The 19,140-nt window shown below is 43.4% G+C and overlaps 1 protein-coding gene across 2 annotated transcripts in view; it reads right to left on the bottom strand.

Moving 5' to 3' along the window:
* Nucleotides 1-562: 562 nt before the first annotated feature.
* Znf652 (zinc finger protein 652) overlaps nucleotides 563-19,140 on the bottom strand; it is a 55,020-nt gene continuing 36,442 nt past the window's right edge. The window contains exons 6-7 of one of the 2 annotated variants that reach the window (XM_045159472.1): nucleotides 17,652-18,208; nucleotides 563-957 (exon numbers count right to left, since the gene is read on the bottom strand). In XM_045159472.1, coding sequence (XP_045015407.1) covers nucleotides 17,691-18,208 — 518 coding nt within the window. In that variant the 3' untranslated portion in view covers nucleotides 563-957; nucleotides 17,652-17,690. Of the gene's footprint in view, nucleotides 958-8,887; nucleotides 18,209-19,140 lie in introns of those variants that run through there. The other variant, XM_045159471.1, reaches the window with a different exon arrangement.

Below are 19,140 nucleotides of genomic sequence, written 5' to 3'. Positions count from 1 at the left end.
GGCTAGATCTGGTCACTGCAAGAATTGGGTTTGGGGAAGCTGGAGGGATGGATCACTGGTTCAAGGCGCTTGCTTGCAAAGCCTGATGACCTTGGTTTGATTCCCTAGTACCCACATAAAGCCAGAGGCACAAAGTGGCATAAACATCTTTGCAGTGCCAAGAAGCCCTGGCGGTGCCCCCATTCTCTCCCTCTTTTCTCTTACTTGTAAATAAAATATTAAAAAAAAAAAAAAAAACAAACCAAGGTACCACTGAGATAGCTCCTAAGTTAGCCTTTGATTGGATAAGGGTACTGTAGTCTTCTACCCAAACAAAAGGTGAGCACCACCACACCCTGCTATAGTTTCAAATTATTGATTAGGCCAGGCGTGTGGTGCATCCCTTTAATCCCAGCACTCGGGAGGCAGAGGTAGGAGGATCACTGTGAGTTCGAGGCCAGCCTGAGACTATAGAGTGAGTTCCAGATCAGCTTGGGCTACAGGGAGACTCTACCTCTAAAACAACAAACAACTAACAAATTAAATAGTTTGCTTGCATGTGTGTGAATGCACATGCCAGAACTTCTTGCCATTGAAAACAGAGCACTTGCAGCACTTCTGGGGTCCGACTTTCTTGCGGGGAATCAAACCCAGGCTGGCAGGCTTTGCAAGCAAACTCCTCTCCCACTGAGCCATCTCCCCAGCCCCACCTTATAGCTGCTCTTGTCCCGAATTTGAGCTTGGTGCAGCTGGGCGGCTGGTTCCAGGGCTCTCACGGACCGTCATCCAGCTCCCAGCCCAGAATCTCCTTGACACCGCTGTGGCTGGAGAGCCCACATCCGCGCTTCCTCACGTGACTCCTGGCAGGCCCCAGCAGGTCCACTTCCAAGCTCACTCCCGTCGTTGCTGGCTGACTTCAGTCCCATGGCATGTCCTCCATAGCCTGCCCAAGTGTCCTCATGGCATGGCAGCTGGCGGCTGGAGAGTGAGAGGAGCCTCATTCAGGAATGTGTTTGGTGGTCAGAGACAGTTCAGATCTCATGTACTCACGCTGGCCTCAAACTTGCTGTGTAGTCAAAGATAACCCTGAACTTCCCTCTCCACCTCCTTAAGTGCTGAGATTACCACACGCAGTTTCTACGACTTTTTTATTGTTGTTGTTGTTCTTAGTTTTTCAAGGTAGGGTCTCACTCTGGCCCAGGCTGACCTGGAATTCACAATGTAGTCTCAGGCTGGCCTTGAACGCACAGCAATCCTCCTACCTCTGCTTCCCAAGTGCTGGGATTAAAGGCATGTGCCACCATGTCTGGCTGTATTTTTTAAATATATATTTTATTTATTAGAGAGAGAGAATGGGCACACCAGGGCCTCCAGCCACTGCAGATGAACTCCAGACTCATGCACCCCCTTGTGCATCTGGCTTATGTGGGTCCTGGAGAGTCAAACAGGGATTCTTTGGCCTTGTAGGCAAATGCCTTAACCGTTAAGCCATCTCTCCAGTCGTTTTTTGTTTTTGTTTTTTTTTTTGCAGCAGGGGGAAGGGGTGGTGGTAGGGCCTCTCTCTAGCCCACACTGACCTGGAATTCACTCTGTAGTCCTAGGCTGGGCTTGAACTCACAGTGATCATTCTCAGCGTCCTGAGTACTGGTATTAAAGGTTTGCTCCACCATGCCCAGCCAACCATGATGACTGTTTTTGTAACTCCATCCTGTGACAGGTCACATACTATGTAGTCCCAGGCTGGCCTCAAACTCACAGTGATCCTCCTACCTCTGCTTCCCAAGTGCTGGGATTAAAGGTGTGTCCCACCATGCCCAGCTGCATTTTCTTCATAGTGCATTTATCAAAAGCAAGTCACCAAATCTATCCCAAATCAAAGGTGGAGTGCATTGCTCAAGGATGCTGGTACCAGAAAGTGTAATATGGGAGCCATCTTTGAGTGACGTGTTATTGGACGCTGTCTCAAATCCTACCTGCCAAGCCCTGAGCTGAGCCTTTTACCTGCATTACTTAATTTAATACTTACAATGACCTTTCGCAGACAGGCTGAATGTGGCTATATTGCTTGCTTGTAGCTGGACTCATTCTGTAGGAAAGGAACGATGTAGTCTAATTTTGTCTGTGAATAAAAGCATGTGTGTTTCTGATTCTTTTGCCATCCGATCTCCTTCGATGACATCATGGAAGGATTAAGGTTGTGCAGAATACTGAAGCTAAATTGGTGTCCCTGTGGGCTGAGTGTGGAGACTGATGGTGGATGTATCAGTGAGAGGACTCTAAAGCCAGGTGGTTTTGGATCTTGGAGCTCATTAACAGTTGGGACAACGGAGGGCAGGTCTGAGAGGAAACCTGAAATGGTTGTGTTATTGGCAAAATCTGCTCTGGACATTTGGAAACCCTTCCTCCTTCCTAGAGAAGCAGCAGCCAGATGTGGTGGTTCATGTCTTTAAATATTTTATTTATTTGAGAGAGACAAATAGGCAGAGAGAGAATGAGCGTGCCAGGGTTTTCTGCCACTGCAAATGAGTTCCAGATGCATGTGCTGCTTTGTGCATCTGGCTTATGTGGGTGTTGGGGAACTGAACCCCAGCCTTCAGCCATCTCTCCAGCCTTTTTTTGTTTTTCGAGGTAGGGTCTCACTCTGGTCCAGGCTGACCTGGAATTCACTATGTAGACTCAGGGTGGCCTCAAACTCACGACAATCCTTCTACCTCTGCCTCCCGAGTGCTGGGATTAAAGGTGTGCGCCACCACGACCGGCTCTTTTTTTTTTTTTTCCAAGGTAGTGTCTCGCTCTGGCCCAGGCTGACCTGAAATTAACTATGTAGTCTCAGAGTGGCCTTGAACTCACAGTGATCCTCCTGCCTCTGCCTCTGAGTGCTGAGATGAAAGGTGTGCACCACCACACTCGCCTTTTTGTTTTCTGTGCATGCCACCATACCCAGCTGCCCCTTTTTAACAATAAATACTTTTACTTGTTTATTTGCAAGGTGAGAGAGAGAGAGGGGGAGAGAGAGAGAATGAAAATGGGTACACCATTGCCTCTTTCAGTTGCAAACTCCAGATGCACGCATCACTTTGAGCATCTGGCTTTATGTGGTTACTGAGGAACCAAACTCAGGCCATCAGGCTTTGCAAGCAAGCACTTTTGGCCTCTCAGCCATATCCCCAGCCCTCTCCAACGGTTTAAAAAATATTTTATCTACCTATCACCTAACTAACTAACTAACTAACTAACTAACTAACTAACTATCTATCTATCCATCCATCCATCCAAGAGAGACAGAGGACAACAGAAAGAAAGAAGGGCTGAAGAGATGGCTCAGCAGTTCAAGGCACTTTCATTCTTTCTTTTTTTCCCCCTTTCTTTCTTTCTTTCTTTCTTTCTTTCTTTCTTTCTTTCTTTCTTTCTTTCTTTCTTTCTTTCTTCCTGTCTGTCTGTCTGTCTGTCTGTCTGTCTTTTTTTTTTTTTTTTTTGGCTTTTTGAGGAAGATTCTCTAGCCTTGGCTGACCTGAAATTCACAATGTAGTGTCAGGGTGGCCTCGAACTCACAGCGATCCTCCTACCTCTGACGCCCTGAGCTCTGGGATTAAAGGCGTGTGCCACCATGCCTGGCTAAAGGCACTTTGTTTTTTTGAGGTAGGTTCTCACTCTAGCTCAGGCTGACTTGAAATTCAATATGTAGTTTCAGGGTGGCCTCAAACTCATGGCGATCCTCCTACCTCTGCCTCCAAGCCTCGTTTTAAAGGCACTTTCTTGCAAAGCCTGAAGGCTTGGATTCAATTCACCAGTACCCACATAAAGCCACATGCACAAAGTGGCACATGTGTCTGGAGCTTACTTGCAGCGGCAGTAGGCCCATTCTTTCTGCCTCTCTAATTCCAAATAAATAAATAAAATTTTTTTTTTTTAAAAAAGGTGGACTAAGGGGGGCTGGAGAGATGGCTTAGCGGTTCAGCGCTTGCCTGTGAAGCCTAAGGACCCTGGTTCAAGGCTCAATTCCCCAGGACCCACATTAGCCAGATACACAAAAGGGCACACATGTCTGGAGTTCGTTTTCAGTGGCTGGAGGCCCTGGTGCACCCATTCTCTCTCCCTCTCTTTATCTGCCTCTTTCTGACTCTGTCACTCTCAAAATAAATAGATAAATAAAAAATAAAATTAAAAGGTGGCCTAAGAGCCGGGCATGGTGGCATGCGCCTTTAATCCTAGCATTCAGGAGGCAGAGGCAGGAGGATCACAGTGAGTTCGAAGCCACCCTGAGACTACATAGTGAATTCCAAATCAGCCTGAGCTAAAATGAGACCCTACTTTGAAAAACAACAAACAAACAAAAAGTGACTAAACCAGACATGGTGGTGCACGTCTTCAATCCCAGCCCTTGGGAGGCAGAGGTGGAAGGATCACTGTGAGTTCAAGGCCACCCTGAGACTACATAGTGAATTCTAGGTCAGCTTGGGCTAGAGTGAGACCCTATCTCGAGAAAACAAAAACAAAAACAACCAAAAAAAAAAAAAAATTTAAAAAGAGGGTTGAAAGAAAGGGCGACTAGAGAGATGGCACTTTCCTCCAAAGCCTAATGACTCAGGTTCGATTTCCCAGTAGCCCCATAGAGCCAGATGCATAAAGTAACAAATGCATTTTGAGTTTGTCTGCAGTGGTTAGAGGACCTGCTGCATCCATACACATAAACACACACAGTCAGTCTCTCTCTCCTTGTCTCTCTCTGCTTGCAAATAAATAAGTTATATATATATATATGTGAGAGACAGAGAGAGAGAAAGTGTTTCACATCTTTAATCCCAACCCTTGGGAGGCTAAAGTTGGAGGATCCTGGTGAGTTCAAGCCCAGCCTGTGCTAGAGTGGGACCCTGCCTCAAAAAAAAAAAAACAAAAAAAAAACCAAAAAAAAAACAGGCATGGTGGTACACACCTTTAATCCCGGCACTGGGAAGACAGAGGTAGGAGGATCACTATGAGTTTGAGGACACACTAAGACTACATAGTGAATTCCAGGTCAGCCTAGGCTAGAGTAAAACCCTACCTCAAAAAACCAAAAAAAAAGTAAATAATAATAAGAATAAATAAATAAAAACCAAAGAAACTGAAAAGCAGGGACCTAGAAACAAATGATCTAAAACTAGTTGAGGCCAAAAATATTAAGCTTTTTTTGTTGTGGTGGTGGTTTTTGAGGTAGGGTCTCACGCTAGCCCATTCTGACCTGGAACTCACTCTGTAGTCCCAAACTGGCCTTGAATTTACAGTGATCCTCCTGAGTTCTGGGATTAAAGACATGTGCCACCATGCCCAGCCCATTAAGGTTTTTTGTTTTTTTAATTTTTAGAGACAGTGAGACAGAATTGGCACCAGGGTCTCAGCCACTGCAATGGAACTACAGATGCTGATGCCACCTAGTGGGCATGTGTGACCTTGGTGATTGCCTTACCTTTGTGGGTCTAGCTAATGTAGGATCTGGAGAGTTGAACATGTGTCCTTAGGCTTCGAAGGCAAGTGCCTTAACCACTAGGCCATCTCTCCAGTCCCCAGTAAGCTTCTTACGCAAGGGACTGTGCAAAGATACCAGCTCTTAGTTAGACCTCAACCTGGGGTCTATTTCAAGTTACCCACCACTATATAGCAAACTGCCTCAAATCTTCATGGATTAAAGAATTGATTTCTCATGACTGTGTGGATGGTCTGCAGGTCACCTGGCCACTCTCACCAGGTTCCTAAGCAAGGGACTAGCTATTGAGTCAGCTTGCTGAGTTGGGGAATCTCAGTTGCTCTCATGAACGTGGAGTCAGCAGGACACTGAACTCTTTGCATACGCTTCCAATCCTTCAGTGGTCTAGCCTGGGCATCTTTATTTAAGAGTCATATTTGTGGGGATGAAAGGCAGAAGCTTCCAGGTGTCTTTACACACAGGCTCTAGAAGCTGAATATCACTTTTGCAATGCTCTATTTGTCAAAGGAGCTACAAGATCAACCCAGTGAAGGGACTAGAGAAGAGACACACTGAGAATCTGGCAAGGTAGGACAGGACTCACTCTAAAATGATGTGGAGGGCTGGAGAGATGGCCCAGGGTTAAGGTGCTTGCCTATAAAGCCTAATGACCCAAGTTTAATTTTCCAGTGCCCATGTCAAGCCAGATGTACAAGGTGGTGCATGCATCTGGAGTTTATTTGCAGTGGCTAGAGGACCTGGTGTGCCCATTCTGTCTCTCTTTTCTCTCTGCTTGCAAATAAATAAATATTTAAAAAAATGTCTTTTGAGCCAGGTGCGGTGGCGCACACCTTTAATCCCAGCACTTGGAAGGCAGAGGTAGGAGGATTGCTGTGAGTCTGAGGCCACCCTGAGAATACATAGTGAATCCAGGTCAGCCTGAGCTACAGTGAAACTCTACCTCGAAAAACCAAAACAAAAAATATATATAAATAAATAAATTTTTTTTAAAAGGGAAAAGTTATGAGGGCTGGGAACACTGCTTAGTGGCAGAGTACTTGCCTAGCTTATATCAGACCTTGGGTTTAGCCAGGTATGGTGGTCCATGCCTTTATTCTTAGCACTTGGGGGGCTAAGGTAGGAGGATCGCTGTGAGCTGGAGACTAGCCTGGGTACAGAATGAGTTCCATGCCAGAGTGAGACCCTACCTGGAAAAATAAAACCAACAAAAAAAAAAAAAAAAAAAAAAAAAAAGATCTTGGATATGATCCCAGCACCACAATAAACAAAAAGAGAAGTGTGGGGGGCTGGATGGATGGCTTAGTGGTTAAGGCATTTGCCTGCAAAGCCAAAGGACCTTGGTTCCATTCCTCAGGACCCATGTTAGCCAGATGCACATGGTGGTGCATGCACCTGGAGTTTGTTTGCAGTGGCTAGAGGCCCTGATACACCCATTCTCTCTCTTTCTCTGTAAAATAAATAAATAATAAAATATATTTTTAAAAAGACAGAAGAGACTGTCTCTTATAAAAAAAATTAAAAAAGAGAGAAGTGTGTTTGAATTGTCAGTAGTCATAAATCCCAGCATTCCAGGGCCTAAGGCAGGAGGACTGTGAGTTCCAGCCCAACCAGTGACACAGTGAGATCCTGTCTCAAAACAACAAACCAACAAGTAACAACAACAACAAAACCTTGCCCACCCTCCCACACAAAGAAAAAACAAAGTAGAGCATATACAGCTACCTTTCTTGAATTTAAAAAAAATATTCTTATTTATACTTCCTAGGAGAAACAGAGAAATTGGTGCCACCAGGATCAGTAGCCACCACAAACAAACTCCAGACACATGCACCCCTTTGTGCATCTGGCACTCGGGAATCGAACTTGGGTCATTAGGTTTTGTAGGCAAGCACTTCAACCACTGAGTCATCTCTCCTGCCCCTCTTTCTTGAGGTTTTTTATTCATTCATATGGGGAAGCTTGTGTGTGTGTGTATTGAATAGAAAAGAACTTTTTCTTTTCTTTCTTTTTTTTTTGAGGTAGGGTCTCACTGTAGCTCAGGCTGACCTGGAATTCACTATATAGTCTCAGGGTGGCCTTGAACATGGCAATCCTCCTACTTCTGCCTCCCAAGTACTGGGATTAAAGGTGTGTGCCACCAGGCTGAGTTAAACATTTTTTTTTAATTTTTTTTTCTTTTATTTATTTGAGAGCGACAGACACAGAGAGAAAGACAGATAGAGGGGGAGAGAGAGAATGGGGCGCCAGGGCTTCCAGCCTCTGCAAACGAACTCCAGACGCGTGCGCCCCCTTGTGCATCTGGCTAACGTGGGACCTGGGGAACCGAGCCTCGAACCGGGGTCCTTAGGCTTCACAGGCAAGCGCTTAACCGCTAAGCCATCTCTCCAGCCCGAGTTAAACATTTTTAAAAACTAAAATCATGGATAAAGTTTGAAAGCCACTGGTTTTGTATGTACTGGGGTGGAGGTATCTATGGAGCACCAGTGGACAAACAATGTGTGGCTGGGTGTGACGACACATATCTAGACGACACTAGATCTCAGAAGTAGGGAGGTTGAGGCAGGAGGATCAGGAATTCAAGGTCATCCTCAGCTACATAAACTGGCTCATCTTCCAGTCAGCAGAGTCATAACAAGTGGGAGATCAAGCTTCACATTCTAAGGACCATGTCACCTGACACTGCAGTACACAGTTGAACTTAGCCCCCAGGACTAAGGGTTGAATTCAATCAGGAATTCAATTCAAGCATACTGGGGCAAATACTCTAACCACTTTACCACATCCCCAGTACTCTTTTCACATTTATTTATTCATTTTTATTAACATTTTCCATGATTATAAATCTTTTCACTTATTTTTAAAAGTTAATTTAACTTTTTTTTTGAGGTAGGGTCTTTCTCTCTCTCTCTCAAAAATACAATGAAAGTATAGGGCTGGAGAGATGGCTTAGTGGTTAAGGCACTTGCCTTTGAAACATAAGGACCCATGTTTGACTCTCCAGATTCCATGTAAGCCAGATGCAGGTGACACAAGCACAAGGTGGCACATGCACACAAGGTGGCACATGCACCTGACGTTCAATTGCAGTGGCTGGGGGCCCTGGCATGCCAATTCTCTCTCTCTCTTACTGTCATAAAAACAGTAAATAAAAGTATATAGTGGGAAAAAGTATGAGGAAGAAGCCTGGACATCCATGACCTCACAGTGCCTGACACTACCTACACAAGACTATCATAATAGGAAGAAAAGATCATGCATCAAAATAAAAGAGACTGATTGAGAGGGGGAGGGGATATGATGGAGCGTGGAGTTTCAAAGGGGAAAGTGGGGGGGGGTAAGGAGAGAATTACCATATGATATTGTTAACAATTATGGACATTGTCAATAAAAATATTTTTTAAAAAGAATGATGAAGAAATAAAGTAAAGAAAGACACATAAGGAATATGGCTACTTTTTTTTTTTTTACTTTGAACATTAGCATGAAGTTGGTTACCGTACACATCCAAAGGCCCACCATGTCGGGGGGGGGGAATCATTAAACGGCACACCTTGTACCAGAGTCTCACAAGAATAAAATATACAATGCTACATTAAGTGGTTAAAAATACACAAAAGTAGTTTTAACAATCTATAAATTTTTATACTTAAAATCATGATTGAGTTGAAATAAAAAAGTGCATTCAATTGCTAAAAAAATAATATTGGTATAGTTAACACAAGGAGGAAATCAGTACACTGAGGGATCTGACAAGATGCTAGAGAAAAGACGATGCGGGGAAGCCAGGCAGCATGGGCCACCTCCGCTCCATCCCTCATGCAGTTCCCTGGTCAAGCAGCCCTCCTCTCCCCAGTCCTTCCCATTTCAAAAGATCCTGTCCTACCTACCTGCTACCTCCTCCACTGAAGGACTCCTCTGACCCACCCTCCTTGCAGCATGACAGATATGTATCTTATACTGAGTCCAACTTGACCTTCAATTGTGTCTCTGTAAGAGATCATCCAGGGGCACCATCCCATTCTGGACTTGACATAGCCTCAATTCTTAGGACCTTGTAAGTAGAACAGGGACCAAGCAGCTTCTGTTTTGTCAAACTCCTTTGGACAAATATTCAACATTCAACAACAAGCTTTGTAAACCTAATGCTAAACAGTTCCTGGCAAGCCAACTGGATTCTGTTTTAAGAAATGAGAAAAAGTGCAAGTGATCTCAGTACAGTTGGGGAAAACAAAAATAAAAATTAAGTTGCACCTGGCCACCTGCTACCTAAACCAGTCACAGCTTCGGGTTTTACTTTTTTATTTTTTTGGTGTGTCACGTGTCGTAGTCATAGGGAAACCCCACTCTCTGTGTCTGGTATGGCTCAAGTTGAGACTTGGTTGGGTTTTCCAGGCAGAAGTCAGTTAGGAAGGCCCTTCCTGGCTCTACGAAGTAAACGTTTGCAGCTTGGTGTTTCCTGTAGTTGATCACCTAACTGTTCACCGTGAAGAATGTCCGGCTATGAGCACAGCTGACGAGGCCTGGGAGACTATAAGGAAAAGTAGCTGGCAGGGGGTGTGCACCAAAACTCTAGCCTGGAGGAGGCCGCTGCTGGGAACCTTCATGCTTCCTGGTGTAACCCACTTGGAGTAGCTCTTACACACTCCTGAGGTCCCCTGCTGCTCTTGTCAGAGGTGTGATGGTGCCAGTCTTGCAAGGGGAGCTGAAGGAAGGAAATACAGCGGATGGCCTTTCAGCTCTTTCTGCACTTAGCACACAGGCAAGTTCCTGGCTGTCAATCCTGTGTCACCAATAGCAACAAAGGCTAGTTAATGTAGCTGCCTGGCCCACAAAGACCCCAGACCTCAGAATCAATGTTTGTCTGCGTCAAGAGGGTTAAGCAGCTGCTGAATTTAGTAATCTGTGAAAAGCTTTAGATCAAGATATGTAAGTGGTGAGCCAGGCAACAATGTTCCAGAAGACACTTAACAGCTGGGAATAAATAAAGCCAAGTATTTTGCTGCTCCCCTGTGGACAAAACCAGAACTACAGGTAGAATAGAATCTGCCTGAGACAACAAATGAATAAAATGCATATTCAAAGTGATGGCAGATTGAGGCTTCATCTGATTTTCTGAGGCCACAAGTATATCCTTGGAAATGCAGTTTGAGAAGTAAACATTAAAATTATGCCATACTATTTCTTTCTACTAACCTCATGAATGAACTGTCAAGCATGGAAAGATGCTTACAGGTGAGTTGAGAGTTTGAGGAGACTAAGACACTTTCTACCAACTTTCAAATACAGTGAAACTATCTCAGACCCTATGCAGGGTGTGCGTGCGCGCGTGCATGCGCTAGAGCCTGCCTGGCCACACGGCCCCTTTCCACCTGTAAGCACTCTGGAACTATTGGTGCAGAAACAACGTGATTCCTTGGCACAGAAGAGACAGGTTCTTTACGTGACCAAAACTAGCCAGGCAAACACCAGATTTTCTTCTGACATTAAATAAAACACAGCTTCTATCCTTTCTGGCCCATCTGCATGTCCTATGAAATCGTTTTCAAGTGATCTATCACATCCCTGATCTTACCAGAGAAGTTAATATAGTATAAAAGCAATTTGGAGTTATGCTGTGGGGACTCTCTAGGGACAACTCCCTGTGATACCTGCACCAAAGATTTCCTGTTGAAGATACAAAACAAGCCAGCAGTCTGTGCCAAAGGGTATAGCTCCTTCCACTACAAGCAAGAGTGGCTCTCCATTGTTCGCCTGAGACTGGAGAGAAAAGCAACCAGCTTTTAAGCTGTGACTTTAGGCATCAGGTTCTACTCAAGTGGTTCTAGGCAAACAATTGTGAAATGCTTTCTAAATCAACAAACTCCAATTACTGATTTCTATAATACAGAAATCTATCTCTTGCATTCTGTAAACTAGTTTTCCCATGCCAAACAGCCACTGATTTATTCAAATGTTTTGAATTTCTTTATTACCAATTAAAACCAATTCTCACAATTTTGCACTGTCCCACCAATTAGCATCTTGTCTGTTGCCAAACAAAAAAGAATTAAAAAATTTATTAACAGCTGCCTTTTTAGACTCTCACCTCATGTGGTTATTAGTTTTGAAAACCTGAGTACTAATAACTTTAAGAGGCTTGACATGCTAAATTAGAAAGCAAAGATTTTGAATAAAGTAAAAATACTCAATAGTGTTCATTCACCTACAACAACAACAAGAACAACAAATAAACCCCAAAATCCATTTTCTTCATTTGTTTTCACTTTAGGAGGGAATAATCAATCTGTTAAACAGCACAGACTTTAGTCTGGGAAGCACGACTAGTCAACTGCTAAAATAAGATGGAGCAGATATACACACACCACAGGCAGAACGCACTCCAGTGTCCTCTTTACTATCTCCTTCATATACTATGTGCCAATCATACTTTTAAGATGATGTTGATGAGAAGAACTAGAAAAGAAAGTCAACAGAGGTTTTTGAAGGACAGGTAGATGACAGAGGCAGACCAAAAACCAATGAAGGTGCCAGCATGGTGGCGCACGCCTTTAATCCCAGCACTCGGGAGGCAGAGGTAGGAGGATCACTGTGAGTTCATGGACAGTCTGAGACTACATAGTAAGTTCCAGGTCAGCCTGGGCTACAGCAAGTCCCTACCTTGAAAAAACAAACAAACCAACCAATGAAAAGAAAACAACAATGAAGGGCTTTTGTTAAGCCCAGAGAGCACTTTTAAATTCATGCAACTAAGATAAAATCATGAGTATAACCCTGCCTATGTTTATGGAAGAGAAAGAGAGAGAGGAAGAGGGAGAGAGAGACCGAGAGAGAGGGAGGGAGGGAGGGAGGGAGGGAGAGAGGGAGAGGGAGAGGGAGGAGAGAGAGGAGAGAGGGAGAGAATATAACAAGAGCAGCATTCGGGATCCCTTTAATCAGAAAGGACCAGCATTCAGGAAGACTTCAGACAAGAAAAGGATGGGCCAGAGAGATACCTGATGATCTTTACTTTTAAAGGAACATCTAGCTTCTGGTGAAAGGAAAAGTGAAGAGAAAGATAAGGATGACATTTTTCAACATTACAGATGTGATATTGTGAAGAAGATACAAGTAAAAGCTAAAATGTGACTTAATGAGATGGAGGAACAAAACAGAAACATGTTCAAAATTCTCATCCAAGGTTCTCTCTCTCTCATAGAGTTAAATCCTTTGGAATGAGGATGAATTCCAATATTCATGGAGAATGAAGCAGTGAGAGGTAGGGATTCAGATCAGGGCAAAAATGTTCCTGGATGCTGGCTTTTTGAAGGCACTCAAGAGCAGAGTGTGAGAGAGAAGCTGTGGCATGTGGGCGGGGGGGGGGGGAACCTACCCACTCCTCTGTCCTAAGAAACATAACTCCGGGACCACCACTGCTACCTACACACGCATTGGTGAGGAGTACCCAGAGTCAATAAGGTAGAGAGAAATCCATGGCACAGGGACGTCCTACAACATAGCTTCTATTTAGGGAGAAAGGAAGCTTGTTTTCAGGATAATTCTGCAAAGTCCTTATGACTTAAATATATAACTTGATAAATGATACAGTAACTGTTTCTTGAAACAAACCTGCTGAAACTACAGCTTCAAAGCTGAGTTCCTTTGAGTCTTGCAAAACCTATCCTCTAAGATGAAAATATCTGATCATAAAGTCTATAAAAAGTCTGCAGTACAAAAGTAGAGGACAGTGAAGGTGGATGTACTGATGGCAACGTTATGGCTTCTGTACAAAGTGGAGAGAGGGTCTCTGGTTTGCTTTATCGAGGTAGTGTCCAGGGCTGAAAGGTCAGCATTGTTTCTCACAGGTGCTACTGATGGCAAAAGCAGGCTAGCTAGGGCCTTGTTACTGCTGCCTCATCCTCATCCTCATCATGCCACTGTCTCTAATGGCTTATCACTTCATCCTGAAAGAAAGAAGAGATCTATTGGGAAGATTTTATCATGGTTTAAGCAAAGGAAAGATTAAAACCCAATTAATGATTTCCTCGGCTTTAGAGTTGATGAATTCAGACTTTTTTTGACTTGATAAAACGGTTAAGTATAATGTATTTCCCTTTTCATGAAGTACTCCCCAGACAACCCAGAACAGCATCAGCATATTTGTGGGTCATTAATGCAAAAAACCCTGTGTTTTTCCTACAGTAGTTTAAAACAGAAGAGTTTCTTCAGCTATCGCATTTACTTTTTTTTTTAATTGTTTTGTTGCTTTTTTTAAAAACATTAAAACCCACCAACCACTGTGTGTTTTACTAGCCAAAATCTACAAAATGGAATAAATCCATCCATCTGTGATAGAACTCTATATATGCTTCTGTAATCTAAAATTTTTAAACTTTTAGTAAAATAAAAAAATGAAACTAAACATATATCCACTCAACAAAAAATAAAAAACAAAACCAAAATTTGAAAATTAAGTTTCAGAGCATTCTGCCTTCAATTAGCACTAGCAACAAATTATAAGAAGGGTTCCAGCCATCACAAAAGATAACTCCAACAAATATAGTTTTAAAAAAGGGGATAACTATTAGCCGGGTGTGGTGGCGCACACCTTTAATCCCAGCACTTGGGAGGCAGAAGTTGGAGGATCACTGTGAGGTTGGGGCCACTCTGAGACTACATAGTCCAGGTCAGTCTGAGCCAGAGTGAGAACCTACCTTGAAAAACAAACAAACAAAAAAAAGGATAACTATGAAAATGTCTATGCTCAGTAACCTGATTCAAATAGTTTTAGTAAATGACATATGATATGGAAACAATTTTCAAACGTTTCTTTGAACTTTGTTAAAGTTTTCTGTGGCAGCCTCCTTATTTGCTAATAAGAAAGTAAAAATAATATACATAAAAATGAGCCACATTAAAAAAAATGAGCCACATATCCTTAAACTGTTCATCTTCTTAATCCAAATTTAAAAACCAATCCCAGTATAAGCCTACTAGACTCAAAAATTGGGAGTAGCAGTCTTTCATTAGTCTAAAGAACAATTTCTATTTGAATGATAAATCTATGGAAAAAGAACAGATGCAGGTTAAACCACCAAAAATGTAATGTCAATTCAAACATGTCCTTGGGGAAGCTGGACATGGCAGGGGATTATGAGTTTGAGACCAAATAACAAACAAAATGTCTCTGGGGGAATTTTCTTCTTTTCTTTTTCTTTTTGAGGCAGGGTCTTATTCTAGCTCAGGCTGACCTGAGATTCACTCTGTAGTCTAGACTGGCCTAAATTTGCAGTGTTCTTCCTACCTTAGCCTCATGGGTACTGTGATTACAGACGTGTGCCACCACGCCTGGCTTTGAGGGAATAAGGGACCCTTGAAATGATACAAGCCTTTGAAGACATATAAAATTAAAGAGAGACAGTTTCAATTTGATATCTATATAATGCTGAAATGTGGCCTTTATTGTCTTTATAAGATAGAAGCACAGATAAGGGCTGAGAACTCATTCTTTCATAGGTCTTTCTTTCATAAACAGATGATAAATAGGTAACAAGTTCTGGAGAACTGACGGGGTACTGGAGCATATGTGGGTGAGGACATGCCACATAATGCAACTTTAAGTTAACAGAGGACCCCAAGCAACTTTTCAACCCTGAGCTTGAGTCTTCAGCATATTAAACCTGATGCATTTATATGTTTAAGGCTTAGTCTATAGTTCTTCTATACAGAAGCATTACTGACTGCTATGACTGTATTCTGATAATCATATATAATATGATACTGATGAGAAATCACATTTTGAGCAGTTTTCCTGAAGACCACAAACCCCAAGTCAGGGAAAGCATACTTATCCAGGAAAAAAAAAAAGTGTTTCTGGATTGTTTCACAATACATTTCACTAAGAATTATACTGTGTAACAATGCTAATTCATTATTTAAAACTCTTATTTTCTCTGCTTGTCAAGGATGGTGATGGTTATTTGTTTACTACTGGTTTTTCTGTGTAGCAGATACTTTCTTATGGCTATATAGTTGCTTGAATTAAAAAAAAATCAAATAGGACTACTTAAATTTTCCAGTGTGTAATCATAGTACATCCTTAAAATAGCTGAGTTGATGGCATCATGTATAGAATCCAAAATCTATTTCTAATTTTGTAAATTTATTTAGCATAAAATAAAGTATAGCCAATTAACTAAGCTACAATTTACACCTTTTTTTTTGAAAAATAAAAACAAAGACAAAACCTTAGTATTACAGGCTTGACCACGAGCTAAGGGTATGTTTGCATGAAGGAGTAGATTTGTGACCCTGTCATGGAATGCAAAGGGAGACTGTGGAGGTGAGAACAGCGTCTAAAGTAGTAATAGCCAGAAGCAAAGAATCTGCTTCCTTACTGGCTGGGGGATGTGGGGGCTCAAGGAAGATGTGCAAGCATTCAACGGAAGAAAAGTATGTCCTGAGATACTCTTCTGCCTCACTGCAAAATTTTCCTATGCATTACAGAAGACAACGGCAAAATTAAAAGGAGAAAATCTGGAAATATTAAACCAAAAGGTTAGAGTGTGATACTTAGGAGGAGGAACCGAACCTCAGTTGAGAGTTCCACTTTTCCCTGCTACAGAGCTAATTAGCCAGAAAAAAAGTGCTTGACGCATATCTGCACATTTAATATTAAAAATAAAAAAATAAATAAAAGCCAGGGTTCTGATTCAGGTGATGAAGGAAAGAGAAATTAAGAATTTTGAGATTAAAAAAGGGGAATGGTGTGAGGAGAAAAGTGACCTACCCTTTTGGAACTCAGCTGTCTGAGGTGAAGTAATACAAAATTTGTAGCTATACGAAGTCTGGATAAGTCTAGTCAGCTAAGTGGAACCAACATTATAACGCCCTCCTGCTCAGCCTTCCTTGTAATCACGTAGTCAGGTGCTCTGATTCTGTGGAAGTTCCCCAAACCTGACCCAGTCAGATGCACAGAGGCGTGGGAGGTACTTACCGCCCCCTCCCCACCTAAGGACGCCAGTGTCATGGGTTCACCTACAGCAGAATTGAAAGCCACCTCTCACTGCAATTTAAACTTATAGTTCACACTTGTGGATACAGCCACATTTCAGATATCACACACATTTCATTACAATTGTCAGAAAACAAAGCAGTCTCAAAGAGCCTCCAACTTGTTTTCCCCTAACAATTAAACATGAACACAGTTCCCAAGGGAGTGAGAAACAGATGTGACTAAGGAAGCAATCTCTACTGCTTCTTCCTGAAGGTGATCACAATGTGGCTCATAAATTCAAACCAGGCAAACTTTTGGTGACTCCCCAGAAAGGGCCTTATCTCTACACATCAGCCCATCAAATGCACAATGTACTAATGAAGCCAAAGGAACGTGAAGGCAGAAGCATGTCAGTATATCAGAGCTGAGCAAATATTTTCAAGCTACTGAGTAGCAGCCTGTCCTGAAAACAAAAATCTCACTTTGCATTAACCTAGTCTGGTGACCCTCTCAGATACATCTAGTCTCTGAAGCACCTTTGAGCTGTACGGATGTAAGAATAACTTTGAATTATAGAAGTTTTATATGCATCTTTAAGAATCACATTTTGATGATTATAAAACTTTTTTTTTCTATTTTACAACATAGGTTCAGCTACACTGAAAAATTACCCCGCTTATTGAAATACATTTCATTTTAGAAACAGACTACTAAAGGAGAGTATACAAAACTCCAAAATAATTTCTGTAGTAAAATAAAGAGTGTGTTAAGAGAGCTAGACAAAGAAGAAAATTTCCATCTTCTCTATAATGCTTGATAGACTGTGAAACATGGCCAGCTCAACTCTGTAGCCAGCACCAAAAGCTGAAAAGAATTCATTACAATACACAGTGATACAATTAATGCTCTGGATTAATCTCACAGCCTTCCCGATTAGTACAAAGGAAACCAGGCCTATCCCCTCTTTGAGGAGAAGTCCAGGATATAAAAGCAAGCATACCTCATCAGCTGATATGAAATTATAAAATCCTGTAAGTCTGAGTATTTGAAATTTATAAAAGTCATCAGAAAATGCAAGCAAATTGGGCTTCAGTTCAGTGGTTCCCCTGGTTGAGGGCGGTCCCCGTGAGCGCAAGCGTGTCTTCTGTTGAGTTGCTCAGATAATGGCAAAAACTCTGGAGGAGCGCTGAGGGCCGGGACCCTAGAGAGGCCACCAGCTCCCCTCTGCCAACTCACCATAGGACTGGACCGTGACTCGGCCTCGGACGGTGGGTGCTAATGATGCTGCGCAGGCGCCCCGTTTTTCTCGGCCAGGTGCCGCAGGAAGGTGTCGTCACTCTGGCCTCTGTGGTTTAAGGGCTCGCTCTTAAAGAGAGCTGGCGGCGGGGGCAGGTGGGGGACCGGCGGGATGGGAAGGTGGTGCGGGTGCGGGTGCGGGTGCAGGTGCAGGTGCGAGAAGGGGTGCGGGATGGGCCTCGGGGGAAGCGAGCTGCTGACCGGGTTCATACTGACAGGGCTCGGGGGTGTGTTCGCCACCGGAGGCACGGGCGCCGCGGCCGCGGGGGCCGCCGTGAGCGGGATCTGGACGGCGGCGGGCACGGGCACATTCACGGGGCTGGTCACCCGGAAGCACTTCTCCTTGTGCGCCTTGAGCATGTTGGAGAAGCGGAAGCGCTGGCCGCACACGTCGCAGGGGTAGGGCTTCTCGCCGGTGTGAGTTCTGCGGTGCCTCTTCATGTTGGGCCGGCTGGTGAAGCTTTTGCCACAGATTTCACAGATGAAGGGCTTCTCTCCTGGATGACACAGACAGCTGATGAGCAGACTGGCGGAGATGTGCTCCTGCCAGCCCTTTCCTTAGTCTAGGGCGTGAGTACCCCCTGATCATAGCAGACACACGGATACAACCTATATACAGTGTGCCATGTGGAGAAAGGAAGGAAGGCAGAGGTGAAGGAAGAAGAGAGTGAGGAGCGGTGAAGAGAAGGTGTGGTGCTGGTGGCGGTGGGCTATGTCCATCTTTGCATCTATTAACCTAGGTGTTCCTTCCTCACAACTACTAAAGGAGGTAGTATATTATCATCCAAATATATAACCTATGGGCCTCCCTCTCTCGACTCTGCAGTTAGCACTCTTTGTGTATCTGGCTCTATGTGGGCATCAGGGAATCAAACCCAGACTAGCAGGCTCTGCTGCTTTCTTGCAAAGCTTGCTGGCCTGGGTTTCCCCGGTACCCACGTAAAGCAGCACATAGGTCTGGAGTTTGCTTGCAGTGGCCAGGGACACTGGTGTGCCCATACTCTCAAGTAAATAAATGGAAATATTTACATTTTATTATATTTATTTTAGAGAGAGTGTGTGGCCACAGCAGGGCCTCCAGCCTGAACTCCAGACACAGGTGCCACCTTGTGCATCTGGCTTACACTGGTGTTGGGGAATGGAACCTAGGTCCTTAGGCTTTGAAAGCAAGTGCCTTAGGCTTTGCAGGAATGCTCCTTAACCGCTAAGCCATTCTCCAGCCCAGATAAAAATATTTTTAGCTGGGCATGGTGGCACATGCCTTTAATCCCAGCACTTGGGAGGCAGAGGTAGGAGGATCACTGAGAATTCAAGACCACTTTGAGACTATAGAATAAATCCCAGGTCAGCCTGGGCTAGAGTGAAACCCTACTTTAAAAGACCAAAAAATAAACCCTAAATTTTGGGTTAGTATTTAGTATTCTCTCTA

The sequence above is a fragment of the Jaculus jaculus genome, chromosome 9 (genome assembly GCF_020740685.1).
Source record: "Jaculus jaculus isolate mJacJac1 chromosome 9, mJacJac1.mat.Y.cur, whole genome shotgun sequence".
Classification (NCBI taxonomy): domain Eukaryota; kingdom Metazoa; phylum Chordata; class Mammalia; order Rodentia; family Dipodidae; genus Jaculus; species Jaculus jaculus.
This window is presented reverse-complemented; position numbering and strand designations above follow the sequence as displayed.